The sequence below is a fragment of the Sebastes fasciatus genome, chromosome 6, assembly GCF_043250625.1.
Source record: "Sebastes fasciatus isolate fSebFas1 chromosome 6, fSebFas1.pri, whole genome shotgun sequence".
In the NCBI taxonomy this organism is placed as follows: Eukaryota; Metazoa; Chordata; class Actinopteri; order Perciformes; family Sebastidae; genus Sebastes; species Sebastes fasciatus.
In genome coordinates this window covers 3,699,253-3,717,060 of record NC_133800.1, presented here as the reverse complement: position 1 = coordinate 3,717,060, position 17,808 = coordinate 3,699,253, and the positions used below count along the sequence as shown (strand labels likewise).

At 39.6% G+C, this 17,808-nt stretch overlaps 1 protein-coding gene across 3 annotated transcripts in view; it reads left to right on the top strand.

Moving 5' to 3' along the window:
* Positions 1–17,808, top strand: part of ehmt1a (euchromatic histone-lysine N-methyltransferase 1a) — a 34,163-nt gene that overhangs the window by 1,704 nt on the left and 14,651 nt on the right. The window contains exons 1-11 of one of the 3 annotated variants that reach the window (XM_074637177.1): positions 3,616–3,771; positions 4,128–4,544; positions 6,244–6,343; positions 8,700–8,782; positions 10,551–10,773; positions 10,925–11,070; positions 14,737–14,880; positions 15,839–16,146; positions 16,295–16,378; positions 16,460–16,548; positions 16,655–16,761. In XM_074637177.1, coding sequence (XP_074493278.1) covers positions 4,194–4,544; positions 6,244–6,343; positions 8,700–8,782; positions 10,551–10,773; positions 10,925–11,070; positions 14,737–14,880; positions 15,839–16,146; positions 16,295–16,378; positions 16,460–16,548; positions 16,655–16,761 — 1,635 coding nt within the window. In that variant the 5' untranslated portion in view covers positions 3,616–3,771; positions 4,128–4,193. The other 2 variants (XM_074637178.1, XM_074637180.1) reach the window with 2 other exon arrangements.

The following is a 17,808-nucleotide window of genomic DNA, read 5'->3' as shown; positions in this document are numbered from 1 at the left end:
ACGAGTGGTCAGGGACCGTCTACAAAGGCAACGCCGAAAAGAGAAAAATATTCAATAACTTCAGTATTATACAGTGTAGTACCACCAAAATTACTTCACACATTAATGATCTCCTCATAGTTGTACTACAACACTCGGTTTGTAAAAAATATTATATTGCATAATTCTTTTGAATTTTTAATGGGAAAAATATTCAATAACTTCAGTATTATGCAGTGTAGTACCATCAAAATCACTTCACACATCAGTGGTCTCTTCGTGATTATACTTATTAAGACTTTTTGATGGCACTACACTGTATAAAAGGGAACGAGATACCTAACTCGAGGGAACGAGTTCATACAAATTTTCTCCTAGGTGGTCCTGGGGGGGACTCCTTAGAATTTCCCTCTCAGAAGATCAGAATCAGAAATACATTATTGATCACCGGGGGGAAATCATAAGAAAATATAAATAAGAAATATATATATATAACGAAAGTGCAAATAATACTGCTGAAAAAAATAAGATATGCAAATAATATAAATTCATGCATTTATAAAAATGCAAGAATAGTATAAATAAATGAGAATATTAGTTTAAATGTTCTGTATAAATAAATGCAGTGTTAATGCCAGTGTAACCGAGATTATTGCATAGCTGAAATATTGCACTTAATTATTGCACTGTTAAGTCAGTATTGCACAGTTGAAGATATAATAAATTATGGGTCTATAGCTCCTGATAGGGGTAAAACATTATAAATATATGTTGTGTAAAAATATATGTGGTGTGTGTGTTGTGTGTGTGTATATATATTGGTAGTCGCAGAGGGTTTACATTTCCAGAAGACCAATCTGACCCTTTGCAAAATAATGTTGTTCTTTAGGAGAGTACTTTGACACTGTTCCATCCAGATATATAGGCTTATTGTTCATATTGCTGTTATTTTCTAAACTGTTGCGTGAATTGTTCATATTTTTTATATTTTTCTATACTTTTTACCTGTGAAAAATTCAAGGAACTAGACAGCTAAATGAAAATTTGTTCCACTAGTTTCAGCATCAAGAGTTCAGAAGATAAAAGCTTGAACATCACCTGAAATTCTTAAAATAACACCATCACTTAAAAATTGCAGCACTCCTGACCTCTAGTGGCTGAAGCCACACAAATTGTAGGAGCCAAATATTAAGAAAGGAGTAGTTGAATTCCTTATTATAAGAGAAACATTATGTTGATAGTAATTGATATTTTTGCCCCATGTGGCCAACCACAGCATTGAATTGTTTATAAATTTGGCACCAGTTGATGCCGTCATCCTGATTTAGTATCAGCTGTGGAGAGCGCAGCTGTTTAAGGACGCCAAGAGCCGAAATAGTTTTTTAACGGGCTTTAATATAGTTTTGTTCATTTCACTAAGACGAAGTTTAGGTTGATCTTTTTTCTTTACTTTGGGTTGCCGCGGCATATCCTGTTTTGGGTTGTTTGGGTTGGTTTATGTAGTTTAACACACACACGCACACACACACAAAGGCTGCAAATCGATCATATGCTTCCATGGCAGAAAGGACATCTAACCGTGAGTAAACCCATGAATGAGCTCAACTTTATTTAATAGATGCCTTGTTGACACGTTTTCTTGGGCGAAAGAAATATGGCTTAGAATAGAAATAAGAAGGAAGCCATAATACAAATGTTTTGGCTTGTGATCACATACAATAAAAGCAGCGTCTTCTTGGAGCACCTGTGGGGTTTCAGATGAGATTATCATTTCCACTAAAGAGACATTCCCCCTCTAAACTTAACAACTGGACATTCTCAGATGGCATGCATTTATATAATTTTTTTTAAAGATGTAAAATGATCCAATGTTTCACAAAAAGCCAAAATTAGAGAAAAGTCTAAACACAAATGTGTGTAGTAGAATTTATTTCTCATTTTACAACCCCTCAGATTGATTTTACCCCTGAGAGGGGTCCGACCGCTGTCGGATTTAATGATGAATTTTTACTTTTACTTGCAGTGTTTTTATATTAATGTATTGGTACTTTAACTTAAGTTAAGGATCTGAATACTTCTCCCACCACTGATGTAGCCTATGTGATAATCTGTGTGTCTATCAGAGATAGAGTTCAAAGTTGAGAATCAAAGTAGTACACAGTGAACAAGAATAATTGTTCATTTAGATAACTAGTTTAGGTATGGGTCCATCATCTCATCAGTTACCATGGACAGCTGTATACATAATGCTTCCTACTGGCTAAATCAGAGCACTGCTGCCACATAGACTCAACTGTTTGACTCATTTTACTTTTATTAAAGGGTACACAAATACTTTACGAATCCCCTCTTGTGTTTGAAACATTTAAAAAATAGATATGTTATTTTGTTTTTACTGATGCTTCTTGTTTCTTTACTATCCCCTTTGCTGCTGTACACTGCACATTTCCCCAATGTGGGACTAATAAAGGAATATCTTATCTTATCTTATTTCAGGTAGACCTCTTTCAATTTACAGGACAATTTTACACACAATTTTGGAGTGTTTCTGTTCTCCCTTTCCCCTTTATTTATGTCTTAATTTAATTTGATTGATACCTGTTCAAACGTTATATAAAACTCAAAAAGGCTCCATTAATTTTGAAACAAAATGTTTTGTGCTTAGACATGGACCATTGCTTAGTTAAAAACACGCTTTAAAAAGTGTCTAAAGAAAACTATATTTACATATGTGAAAATATTATTATTGTTATTATTATAAGCTATATTTAAAAAAAAAAATTCTGATAGATTTAAATTATTGTATAATCATGTACAGTATAATATCACTGGCCAGCAAAGAGTGGAACATTGAGACCTCAAACATAAAGTTTAATTGAATATTTTGATCAAAGTCTTTGCAGAGCCTCTTTTCAGCAAATAAACACTTTGTGCCAAATCCTCATGTGGCGGCTACATGGTTCACTGTTACCTACTTCCGTTTTCGCTTCAATTCCATTAATTATCCCGCGAAAAAATACTTCTATCTTATATCGTTTTAAATTAAATTTCACAAATCTTCGCGGCTCAAATTGGTATTAAAAAGTGAATTTGGCCAGCGTCGTCCTTACTGTATACAGTAAAGTTAGCTAATATATATATATATATATATATTATATATATATATATATATATATATATATATTTATATATATATATATATATATATATATATATATATATATGTATATATATATATATATATTTATATATATATATATATATATATATTTATATATATATATATATATGTATATATATATATATATGTATATATATTTATATATATATATATATATATATATATGTATATGTATATATATATATATATATATATATATATATGTATATGTATATATATGTATATGTATATATATATATATATATATATATATGTATATGTGTATATATATATATATATATATATATGTATATGTATATATATGTATATGTATATGTATATATATATATATATATATATATATGTATATGTATATATATATATATATATATATATATGTATATGTATATATATATATATGTATATATATATATATATAATATCAGCACACTGGTGTAGTATTTCAGGAATCCTGCAGGACGTGAAAGCAGCACGCTCATTGCGTCACGTGTTTGAGCGGGAGGGGGCGGAAGTGGACGGTCTGGTCTTCCTGTCCCATCACATCCCCTCACTCCTCGCTCCTCGCTCCCCTCCTCCGCTCGGAACCAGCAGCCACACACCGACCAGAGCTGGTAGGATGAAACTCTGCTGCTTCAACTTTTTCTCTGCGGCCTCGTTGTAACTTCGCTGCTGTTTGTGACTGTTTAAAGCTCCGGTAGTCTCAGTAGAGTCTCTGCTGCTCCGCCCGGAGGAGCTCTGCTCAACTCTGCTCTGCCTCTCTTCCATCTTTAAGCCTCGTTGCCAGGCGAAGAAGATGTGACAACTATCGCCCTGGTGCTCTATTCATTGTCCTGCATGTAGAGTGTTGAACAGATACACATACTGTATGCACGGCTTGGTTCTCCACTTAGTTTATAACTTTGAGACAAAGTGTGTGTTGTGACTTCATGTTTGAAAGAGTGAAGTAAAACTTGTTTAAACTCTTCAGGTGCTGCTGAGACACTTCAGTCCGACTGGCTTCAACAAGCAGAACCTCAGGAACCTCAAGACAGCGATGGATCCCAGCGAGGGGTCTGGACGAGGCAGGAGAGCCTCCAGTCCCTCCTCTGGGACACCCATGGGTGCCAAGGGACCAGTAGCACTGAGTGGTCCACGGCTCAAAGTGAAGATAACTCCCTTCCACAGCTCAGCCATAGTCCGCAGTGATGGAGCTGTCCGGATCAAACGACTAGGAGCAGCTTCTGCTGGCAGCCTGCTGCTGGACACAGCTGCTCGGCTGACTGCTCCACCTGTCAGAGGGAGACCCTCTGCTGCTGCTGCTGCTGCTGCTGCTACTTCTGGGAGCTCAGAGGAACCAACTCCCAGTTCAGCATCTGTACTGGCCGCAGCTGGAGAAAAAGTACAGGCAAGTCCTTTTGTTGTCAAGGTAAAAGGATATCAACCACATGTGCTGTGAGCTCTCCTGGTGACCAGTACATTCTCAGTGATAATATGAGAGCAGAGTGGATCACCAGTCAAAAAAAGACTGTAAGATACAGAAATATAGAATTGGAAGAGGACACGGGCCTTGATAATAAATAAGTAGATCTTGTCATGGTAATACATGTATATAATTAGTTATTTCACCTTTATATCCACTAAACGAAAGCACAGATGATATATATATATATATATATATATATATATATATATATATATATATATATATATGTCAGTAAAATGAGTGTTATAACACATATCCAGTATGCAGCACAAAACAGACAGACCATCAACCAACCACAGCTGTAGATGAGTTGAACGCATTGGATGCAAATCCTATGTGATTATTAATACAAATGATATGTGATGATTAGGTGGAGACCAGAGGATGTATTTTGCTATATAAGTTGTGCTTTAGCAATCAAAGAGAAATTGTATAATTGCTAACATGCTGTGATTGTTCGATTTGTTTTTAGATGAAAAACAAGGTATACATATATACGCAAACAAGGTATGCATATATGTGTATATGCAGTGTATATGTATGTATTAGGGCTGTCAAAGTAAACGCGATAATAATGCATTAATGCAAATTCGTTTTAGCATCAATAATTTCTTTAACGCAACTTGTGATTTTTAGGTTGTAGCGTTCTCAATTTTATAGGTACTGAAGATACTGGTATCATATGAAACTAGAACATCTAAGAAATTTATTGGTACCAACCATGTCACCATGTCATTGTCGGGAAGGAGGCTAAATAACGCTCCAAAGTTACACAAAATTCTGGCGAGGAAAAACTGGTTCCTCGACCTCTGACCTCAAGATATGTGAATGAAAAATGGGTTCTATTAATGCAACTTGCGATTTTTTAGGTTGTATGGTTCTCAGTTTAAAAGCTAGAGTAAAGATATGATGGTATCATACAAAACTATAAAACCTAAGGAATCCATCGGTACCAACCGTGCCATACTAGCTTGTCATGAAGGAGGTTAAATAACGCTCCAAACTTTAGCGGAAATTTGGCGAGGTAAAACTGGCATGGCCATTTTCAAAGGGGTCCTTTTGACCTCAAGATATGTGTATGAAAACGGATTCTTTGGGTAATAATCCGTGTACAGAATGGTATTAATCTGAGTGCATGTATTGCAAAAGTGCTGAATTTGAGAACAATTTTGAAAATCATACTTCTCCAGTTTTGGGATGTATTGTATTGTTCTGATATATTATGCAAAATGTATTTAACTTTGACTGTTTGCATGCCAAGTACGGGGAATCTAAAACTTCAATTCTCTTCATTGATACACAGGACAATAATTAGTCGAAGTCTGTGGACTGTTTTTTATATTCAAATGCAATCCAATGCTGACCCCCCTTAATAATTGACCCTCCATATGGATATACATATACTACACATATGAATTTAAATGTAAAGACTGGTTTGGGCTTACATTCTCCTTTTGTTACATAGATAATGAAGTATACACAAACATCAAACAGATCTCATGGAATAGTGGTACTTCACCGATAGGGATCTTCCACCTGGACATGTTGTTGTGACCTAGAGAGGGTGTAGACATTTAAAAAAAAGATAATAAAGTATTTTGTCTTCTTTTTGCCTCCAAAGCCTGCTGGCAGGAAGACACAAAAGTCGAGCACGGAGCTTCGTCACGGCCAGAAAGGCAGAAAGAGGAGAGCTGTCTCCACCTCCATCAAGCCTCCGTCTGGTTAGTTGATCCTTTCTTTTGCAAACTTTATTGATTTGAATCTAACTTGTAAAGATGCTTGAAGGAAAACGGGTCGCAGCAGAGAGAAAAACATGTCTACTTACAGTAGTATATGACTATAACAGCTGCATAAATATGGATCTTTTTTTAAGTGCAATTAATGTGGACTGTTTATAGGAAGTGGCAAGCAAAGATCTACAGGTATTATGTATAGAAATGTGTCCAGACAACAGTTTGCATTATTAGAACATATCACAAAATATCAACCTCTGTGCAAGAATCTCCAAAGTTCTTTTGTTAAATGATTGATATTCGCAGACTATATTAGTAATTCGATTGTGCCTCTTACGTCTTACAATTAGATTTATTGTCATTAAACTTTGTTTCTATTTTATTTCTTGTTTGGCTGATTTAAAGATTTTTTACCATGTCGTACTATCTCGTCGGGAAGGAGGCTAAATAACGCTCCAAAGTTCCGCTAAGTTTTGTCAAGGAAAAACTGGCATGGACATTTTCAAAGGGGTCTCCTTGACCTTTGACCTCAAGATATGTGAATGTAAATGGGTTCTATGGGTACCCACGAGTCTCCCCTTTACAGACATGCCCACTTTATGATAATAACATGCAGTTTGGGGCAAGTCATAGTCAAGTCAGCACACTGATACACTGACAGCTGTTGTTGCCTGTTGGGCTGCAGTTTGCCATGCTATGATTTGTGCATATTGTTTTATGCTAAATGCAGTACCTGTGAGGGTTTCTGGACAATATCTGTCATTGTTTTGTGTTGTTAAATGATAACCAATAATAAATATATACATACATTTGCATAAAGCAGCATATTTGCCCACTCCCATCTTGATAAGAGGATTAAATACTTGACAAATCTCCCTTTAAGGTACATTTTTAACAGATTAAAAAATGTGCAGTTAATTTGTGATTAATCGTGATTAACTATGGACAATCATGTGATTAATCGCGATTAAATATTTTAATCGATTGACAGCCCTAATAAATAATCTATATAAAATAACTACATGTCTATTTTGTATACCCCTGTGTGATTAAATACTTTAAAAATGAACAGTACTGAGTATTTTCTCAGTTAATTTAGAACTTCAGTGCAAAAAACAGTTTCCAGAGAAATTGTAGAGAAAAAATAAATATTAAATAATAAATAAGAATAATAAATATTTCCAGCTATACATTGACTGTGTTTACATGCATGCACACACACAAATAGAGAGTAATCAGATTAAGACAATAATTAGATTTAACTACTCTGGGGTATTCTTCTTATCAATTCAGATTCTCTGAGAAATTTGAGTCAGCATGTGCTTGTTATTATCAATTTATTACACGGCTGTGTGGAATACTCGATTCCGATTGGTCAATCATGGCGTTCTGCAGTCTGTTATTTCTTTATAACAGACCGTTGCTATGTATAGCAGACCATTGCTATGTATAACAGACCGTTGCTATGTATAGCAGACCGTTGCTATGTATAACAGACCGTTGCTATGTACTGTATAGCAGACCGTTGCTATGTATGACAGACCGTTGCTATATATAGCAGACCGTTGCTATGTATAGCAGACCGTTGCTATGTATGACAGACCGTTGCTATATATAGCAGGCCGTTGCTATGTATAGCCGACCGTTGCTGTGTATAGCAGACCGTTGCTGTGTATAGCAGACCGTTGCTATGTATAGCAGACCGTTGCTATGTATAACAGACCGTTGCTATGTATAACAGACCGTTGGCATCGCCTTGTCGGGGTTTCTTTCACACCAATGACCGGCTGGCTGTACATTATCCCTTACGTAGATGACGTGATTGTTTATCACGATATCTCGATATATGATTCCATCACGATATGATTCTATTGATGCTAAAAGATCACATTGAGTTCTGGCCCAGCCCTTCCCTGTCCTGTGTGATTGTATTTGTTAGTTGGGGAATGTCGTTAATGAATCAGTGGGATCAATAATGTTGCATCGTCTCATTGACAGGGTTTATGTATTAGAAGCACATGAAGCTGAGCTTAAATGTTAAAGAATCTTTTTCATGTTCTAATTCTCATATGTGCTCTTTTTTTAAACGTCCATTATTTTAGCGATAATACCAGTACTGTTGACAGCTACAGCCCATTAATGTCAACGTTACATTGATTAATCAAATCATACTATCAAACTGTGTAATAACAGTTTTTCCATGCGGTAAAATTTTTTTTTTTTTTAAAGTACAAACTTGGGCCTTGATGTAACATGTAGTCCAAAGTGACAGTATTTTTCAGGCATTATTTCCTGCTGATGACTTGTGGCCTCCGCCTAACCTCACTCTGTGTGCTTTTCCTAGCTGCGAAGAGGAGGAAGAGGAAGATGGGAATGTACAACCTGGTCCCCAAGAAGAAGGCCAAGGCCCTTAAACAGCAGGAGAAGGCAGGGCCGGTCATGTATTTATTCATTCCTGTTTGTCAGACCAATATGTTCACTTTTATACAATATAGTCAAAATATGTTCATAGCTGGTGGCGAGTGACAGGAAACATGGGGACAGAGACCGGGGGATGTTAAAAGGTATTGCCTTCAGTTCAGTCTGGAGTCCGAGATCAATAACAGCATTTATCTATTACTAGCAGCTAGCATACATCACTCTTTCTACCAGCTGGGTCATATGTGCTCCCACTAGTTGGTTCTAAAGTCTGTATCAGGCTGTCACACTAATATAAATATAAAATATAATGCTTTAGGTCACATAAAGCCACTCTGTGTAGCCACAGGTGGTCATTTGAGTGGGTCCCCTAAAATGAGTGTTTGTTGACAGTCGGAGTGTTAAACTGGTGTTTGATGTTATGTAGTTATAATTATGTTAATATTCATGTACGTTGAAAATCAAGCAGATAAATTCCCAAGTCTGACAATGTTATTTACAAAACATTATACAAATCAAATGTGATATAATAAGAAAAATGAATGGCTGTTGTAGGCCAACCAGGATGTTAGCATCGCCCTGGTTCCCTTGACAAAAAGTCAACGGGATTTTTCCATTAGGCTTTGGATTATTGCTGAAAATAAACTCTGTGGGAAACAAACGTTTATGATACGTACACATTTCGTTCAGGAAGATAGTCTGCACATACGGTATAAACACCACTTTTATGATTTTGTATGAATGCAATCGCCAGAAGTAGAAAGCTAACGTTAGGCTCTAAACGAACTACACCACGGTCACATGAGGGCGAGTATAAACACAACGAGGCTGTAAAGACGGACAAGTCGGCGTGATGACGTTTAGTAGTCTCATTTAGCCACTTGTTAGCAATCGCCTTTTTTTTTTTTTAAGTTATATTTTGGGGGCATTTTTAAGCATTTTATTGACTCTATCCACTCTAGTGGATAGAGTCTTGGAAAGGGGGGAGAGAGAGAGAGTGGATGCAGAAAGGGCCACAGGCCGGATTCGAACCCGGGCCACCGCGGTCAGGACTGAGGCCTGTTACATGGGCGCCCGCTCTACCAACTGAGCTAACCAGGTAGAGCAATCGCCTTTTTTAAGACACCTAAAAGCTTAAAAATTCATGAGTGGGATATTTACTGATGTATTTTATATCGTAGAAAAAAACGTTAAAATCTCTTCAGCTCGTGTTAACCACAGACCTTATTTCAGGCATCTAACTAAAAACCCATTAAAAAAACTCACAACGAGGGAAAAGAAAATGCTAACTCATCTTCTGGGTTTCAGGACTCTTTGCTGCAGCACTCTATTGAGTCAGAAATGATGTGATACATGAAACTTGACTAAGACAGCAGTAAAAAGCTTTCCTCCGAAAGTCTGATAAAATAAAATTACACAAATATGTTCCAGCGAGGGCATTTAGTCTCTCCCACGATGATTAAGACTATGAACATGGGAGGGGCCTTTGGCCTCCCAACTTTACGCCCCTGTCGCACATTATGAATGAGAGCAGATGAATAAAACAACGTGCAAAATGCCACGCGGAAGCTTCGATGCTCGCAGTAGGCCTGCTACCGTGGGAAAATGGCCAAGGCCTGGTTTGAGAGAGAGAGAGAGAGAGCTCATGACGCATGCCTAGCAACATAACTGCAAATGTCATTTATTTAAAAACTGACACTCAGAGGTTGGCTTAAAGTAAGAGTGGGGATGGAATAACTAAAACAATATACAAATGTCCTTCCTTTTTTTGAACCAGAAAGAGGAACCAGAACCCAGTGTGGAGGAGAACAGAGCCGCAGCAGATGAGAAACCAGTGATTCTACCCGAGACTCTGAAGGCCGGAGAGCCGACAGTCTTCAGGAATGAATCGTCGGTGGAGGTGGAACCTGGAGAAGGCTGCCGTGTTGAATACACAGAGCTGGCTCTGGACTGTCTGGATCTGAAAGCCCAGGAAGAGCTGCTCTCACCTACCCAGTCAGGTGACAACAGCATCTCACTGACTGATTAGGCTTCATAACATTTATCTAAGATCGCTTAAATTCATAATTTTTTCTCTAAAGAATATATTTTTATAGGTCACACCGGTCAGTTTCTTTCTCAATGGGATGTGTGTGTGTGTTTTTTTTTCAGGTGTAGCAGCGGGTGCTGAGGTAACAGAAACAGACCTGGCGGAGGAGTTACCACTGTGCTGCTGTCGTATGGAGACTCCTCACATCGGAGGCAGCCTGTCCACTCTGGATCAGACCTGCATGGCCATGGAGAGCATGGATGGAATGGTAAAGATCACCTGAAGTGATGAAAACGCAGACATATCACTTTGGTATTGGCCTCTTATTAGAAATCAGATCCAAATCCCATCCAGTTATCCAGAGACTTGTTTAAGCAGGTTTCCACTGGTCACCAGTAGACATCTCTAAAAGGCATATAGTGGGGCAGCAGAGCAGACTGTTGTTCAAGCGCCTGATTTGGTAAATATATAGCTTAATATATTTAGAAGAAATCTAGATATTGGGTCATTGCAGATTGGCATTCTGATGACCAAAATGGCTGCCATGGTCATCAGAATCAGAAACTATATGCCTTTTAGAGATGTCTATTGGTTACTGGCATAGAACCATGGATGTATTTAAAGAACTGGATACAGCGTTGGAGGCGGGGCCCCGGTCATTCCTATGGAAGTTGCTCATTGAAGCCAAAATGGCTGGACTTACATCTGGAAAAATACCCGGATCTTGGCGGATCTTGGGCACATGGGACATGTGCAGTAGCGTCCGCTCGGTCTCATGACTCGGTCACGGAGTCCAACGTCACGGCTTGCGCTCCAGCCTCGGACTGGGTCTCACTCACATGAAAGGAGGAAGGGAAATAACTCTGGATTCAGCTATTAGTGCGTTTTACAACTTTAAAAACGTATTTTTTTAATAAGGACTATTAGAGTGTTCGTACTGGGAAGTTGATTAACCTCAAAGAAAATTATCCGCTGAGTTACAAACGTCTCTTTACCAATGTAAGTCTATGGGAAAAAGTATTTTTGGGTCCAATGCATCACGTGACCGACACATAAGTTGCAGTACCGCCGTTTGGCCACTACGAAAGTCCGGATCGACGACCGGCGCTCTTCCTGGGGGCTTGCATAGAACACTTTGGCCACGCCAATGCTGCCGTTTCCATATTTTCAGCACCACAAATATCATTTCCCCACAAGTTAAACTGAAAAACATATTTTATCATAATGTAAGGCAACACGATTTTGAAAAAATATCCAATTGTGGTTATTTTGACTGATATTGTGATTGCGATATGATTTGCGATATTAGAGGGAATGATCATTTTTACACTACTATTCAATTTTTTTATTGAAAAACATATTAAATGATGATGGTGTGATTTTTGTGGGGATCTTTACCAAACAAAGATGTTTTTCTTAAGGCTGTAGAATATGATGTGTAAGGCCAGGACATCTCTGCAGCACCACAATATTTAATTTAAAATGGTATTTTGACACACATTTCGATTTGAACAAATACTGCGATTTGAAAATTGCAGAAGGCCATATTGCGATTTTCGATAAAATGTGATTAATTGTGCAGCCCTGTAAGGCAATAATATGGTGGCGTCCGGTTGGGACTAGGCCCAGACGATGGTGGTTGGTTGAAACGCGGCGCCCGCAGCGCAGATGATCAGGCGGTGGAGACGCGGTATCGAGGTCGCCCGCCTGAACCAGTCAACCAGTCGAGCACGTGTCAGCGAGAGAGACTCACAGCTGTCAATCATGACGTTTCACCACCTTTTTATAGCATCAAATAACTAATTAATACCAAACTTCAACAGTTGAACATACAGTGCCTTCAGAAAGTATTCAGACCCCTTCACTTTTTTCACTTTTTGTTATGTTGCAGCTTTATGCTAAAATCGATAAAATTACTTTTTTCCCTCATCAATCTACACCCAATACACCACAATGACAAAGTTGAAACAGAATTTTAGAAATTTTTGCAAATTTATTAAAAAGGAAAAACTGATATCACATTTACTTAAGTATTCAGACCCTTTACTCAGTATTGAGTTGAAGCACCTTTGGCAGCGATTACAGCATCGAGTTTTCTAGGGTATGATGCGACGAGCTTTGCACACCTGGATTTGGGGAGTTTCTGCCATTCTTCTCTGCAGATCCTCTCAAGCTCTGTCAGTTTGGATGGGGACCGTCGGTGGACAGACATTTTCAGGTCTCTCCAGAGATGTTCGATTGGGTTCAAGTCAGGGCTCTGGCTGGGCCACTCAAGGACATTCACAGAGTTGTCCCTAAGCCACTCCTGAGTTGTCTTGGCTGTGTGCTTAGGGTCATTGTCCTGTTGCAAGGTGAACCTTCGGCCCAGTCTGAGGTCCTGAGCGCTCTGGACCAGGTTTTCATTAAGAATATCTCTGTACTTTGCTCCGTTCAGCTTTCCCTCAACCCTGACTAGTCTCCCATTCCCTGCCACTGAAAAACACCCCCAAAGCACGATGCTGCCACCACCATGCTTCACCGTTTGGATGGTATTGGGCAGGTGATGAGCGGTGCCTGGATTCCTCCAGACATAACGCTTAGAATTGAGGCCAAACAGTTCAATCTTGGTTTCATCAGACCAGAGAATCTTGTTTCTCACAGTCTGAGTGTCCTTTAGGTGCCTTTTTGCAAACTCCAAGCAGGCTTTCATGTCCATCTGGCCACTCTGCCATAAAGCCCAGATCGGTGGAGTGTTGCAGTGATGGTTGTCCTACTAGAAATTTCTCCCATCTCCAAACAGGATCTCTGGAGCTCAGCCAGAGTGACTATCGGGTTCTTGGTCACCTCCCTTACCAAGGCCCTTCTCCACCGATTGCTCAGTTTGGCCGGGCGGCCAGCTCTAGAGAGAGTCCTTGTTGTTCCAAACTTCTTCCATTTAAGAGTTATGGAGGCCACTGTGCTCATTGGGACCTTCAATGCAGCAGAATTTTTTGTAGCCTTCCCCAGACCTGTCCCTCGACACAATCCTGTCTCTGAGCTCTTCCGGCATTTCCTTCGACCTCATGGCTTGGTTTTTGCTCTGATATGCATTATCAGCTGTGAGACCTTATATAGACAGGTGTGTGCCTTTCCAAATCATGTCCAATCAATTGAATTTACCACAGGTGGACTCCAGTCAAGGTGGAGAAACATCTCAAAGATGATCGAGGGAAATGGGAGGCACCTGAGCTAAATTTCAAGTGTCATAGTAAAGGGTCTGAATACTTATGTCAATGTGATATTTCAGTTTTTCCTTTTTAATAAATTTGCAAAAATTTCTAAAATTCTGTTTCCACTTTGTCAGTGTGGTGTATTGAGTGTAGATTGATGAGGAAAAAAAGTTATTTTATCGATTTTAGCATAAAGCTGCAACATAACAAAAAGTGAAAAAAGTGAAGGGGTCTGAATACTTTCTGAAGGCACTGTACATCAGCCTGATAAGAACTACCTCAAATGACAGAAATCATCTTTGGGAAAAATGTATTTATCTTCACATTTGGGGGAGCTGACATGTCATCCATCTTTATATACTGTACAGTCTATGGTCCTGACCAAGAAAACCAAATTAAAGATGTGAAGGTGACCCAAAGCCCATCCACACTACATCACTGAGGGCAATCCTGAATTACAAAGCAGGTGTTTAAAAGAGAACTGCAGTAATGATTTTCTGCCCTATGTGATTTTAGAGCCCTTTTTATTGGGGGGTTCTCCTCCTCAGTCATTGCTATACATTTCAGTGGAACAGATTTAGTGTCCCATGAACTAAAGCTGCTTCAAACTAAACAACATGTGTAACAGCTGTTGCTGGGTAAGGTTATTATGGGTCCAAAAGCACTGACGGTATTGGAACCCTGTTGGTTTTAATGTTGTATAGTATGATTGGTTACTGATGGCCTGCTCAATCTTCTCTCCACAGCTGAGTCGCTGCCAGAGGCGAGTGATGAAGCAGGAAATGATGCGACCCTCCAACACGGTCCATCTGCTGGTTCTGTGCGAGGAGCATCGGGCCGGCATGGTCAAGCACCACTGCTGCCCTGGATGTGGACTCTTCTGCAGGACGGTGAGGGGAATAAAGCACACTGACACTGTAAACACACTGAAGCCTGACATTAGTACTATGCTATACGATGTTCTTTTGATTATATATGTACAGTAGAATTTATTGGAATTGCACTGGTTATCTATGGGAAGATTTCCACTATTTCCTCTTCTCCTTTTGTGGATTTTTCTTTCTCTCTTGTCCTGCTTCTCCTTTGCCTGCTTTCTGTTCTTTGTCTCCTTCTTCTAAACAATTCCTGATTTTCTAATCTTTAGTTTTCTCTTACATTTAACCTATTTCCATATCCATCTCCCTCCCGTCTTCTTTTCCTTATCTTCTGTCTCAGTGTCCTGCTTCCTCTTCCACACTCGCCTCCCGTTCACCCCCCCCACTCTATGAGAGCAAAGGGGAGAAAAAACATTCACTTGCATTCTGGTGGAGTTGGATTTTAGGTGAACTGTTGAAAAATTGGACTAAAAAAGTCACTATGTGAAATTACTACTATGGGGACTAACAACATTACACATGAATACAATTGGACTCATTGGATCCACAAGAGTCTCAGCTTTACAGTCATACCCAATTTATGTAATTTCCAAGAGTGTTTATGGACCCCAGTATGCAGAAATATTCAGATACACCATTTTAGTATAAAATAACACATTTGTACTGCAAATGCAAAAACTGCATGTGATTATCATAAAGTGGGCATGTCTGTAAAGGGGAGACTCGTGGGTACCCATTGAACCCATTTTCATTCACATATCTTGAGGTCAGAGGTCAAGGGACCCCTTTGAAAATGGCCATGACAGTTTTTCCTCGCCAAAATTTAGCGTAATTTTGGAGTGTTATTTTACCTCCTTTGCAGCACGCTAGTATGACATGGTGGGGACAAATGGATTCCTTAGGTTTTTATACAATTATGATATATACTGCACTTCCTTACCTTAATGCAGTGTTTTCCTGGTCCGTCCCACAGGGCAGCTTCATGGAGTGCCGGCCGTACGGCAGCATCTCCCACCGCTTTCACCGCGACTGCGCCTCCATCTTGAGGGATCTCAGGTTTTGCCCCCACTGCGGAGAGGACGCCAGCGGGGCGAAGGAGGTCACGGCGACGAAGGCCGATCCGTCTCCCTCCGTACCCAGATCAAACCCCGGGCCGCCGATTCCGGCCGTGCCCACCGTGGCCGCCCTGCCATCGGTACCGACCGCGCCTGCTGTTCCGCAGATTCTCCGAGCTAAGAAGACCAGCGCGCCGCAGAGGGGCAGAGACGAGAGCCCCAGCAGGTAACACAGGACTGATGTCATCTCCTCTTCTCATATAGAAAAACCTAGAGATACCACTTCCTTCTTGAAACCACTAAACGCACAACTATTAAAAGGATGATTCCACTTTGTGACAATACAAACCGTACTACTTGCTTTCTCTCTCCAGGTTAAATAGCGAGGCTGTGTGTGCTGCAGATAGACTACCTAAAGAGTCACTGGAGAGCATCCTGATGGCACTGGATGATGAGAAGTAAGGTTAAGACCTATTTTGTATCAATTTGCAAAAAAAGTACAGTGTGAGACCACAGTTTGAACCTTTTCTTCTTTTTAGCCTGAAACCAAAGAAAGTGAAGTACCCCACCAGACAGCTGTACATCTCTGCTAAACAAGGAGAGCTCCAGAAGGTCATTCATCTCCTAGGTAACTCAAATATGCTACTCGACACAAAGCAGCTTCAATTATAACATCTCAATGTATGTTTTATTGTATCATCACACTGATTGAACCTAAACTTTGTTCATGGAAGTTGATGGGAAGGACCCCAACTTCTTGATGGAGGGCCACAATAAAGGCACCCCTCTTCATGCAGCAGCTGCTGAGGGTCACCAGGAGATCTGCCACATGCTGGTCCAGGTGAGGAGACTTCATTACAGGCTGCAAGTGAAGTTTTGGGGCCTAGTAGTTTTCTTATTTTGGCCTACATTTTGAAAAGCATTGTATTTTATGCCTGCAACTGCCAATGGGCCATCATGATAACAGTAAAGGCATAGTAATAATATTAATTCCACTACAGGAGAGACTTGATGTTCTCTGCAATTAGGTGGATACAAATATGTGTGTATATCGGCATCGGCAATCGGCCAGAATGAGTTGGAAAATATCGGATATCGGCAAAAAATCCAAGTTTGTGCGTCCCTACTAAATATGTTTTTCAAATCTGAGCGGAAATTCCATAAATGTACATTAACAAGTTATCCAACCCATATTAGGACTTGAACTAAACTGGCACCATTCTTTTTCTTTAGTCTGCAGCAAGCAAAATAAATCACATGTTTTAAAGGACCAATATGTAATATATTTAATGTATTAAATCATAAAACGACCATGATGTGTCATCAGAGATTAAGGAAACATGCTACATTGAAATACTGGCTTCTCAGACAACAATGCTACAGCCAGGAAGTTCTCCTTTGAAATTTCCATTCCGGTCCGGAACTTCTGTTTTTGTTTTGGATCTGTGTGATCTCGTCCACTGCCCATTTCAACACCCCGTTACCACATATGAAACAGATTGGCACACAAACACAGCCTTCAGCAGCCATGGAAGCAAGTAAACCAACTGGATCAACAGAGATAACGTTAACGTTAGATTCTACCCGACCGGCCAAAAGCCTCGGCACATCTCTCTGTGGTCCGTGTGCAGCTGGTCATCATGGCAGCGAGTATTTGAGACACACAGCCGCTGAAGTGATTCTGACTACTGCTGCTGGCCAGAGGCCAACGCGGTCGTGTCTAGAAGGTAACCCTCAAATTGCGAAAACGTGCTATAAGTCACACCGGAGGAGCGGACGGGCTAGGGCTCCAATATTTTGAATTTGGACTGCTGTTACCCATTTTAAAACGCTAGATGTCAGTGCTACATATTGCTCCTTTTAAAGCTGCAGTAGGCGCCATGTTAAC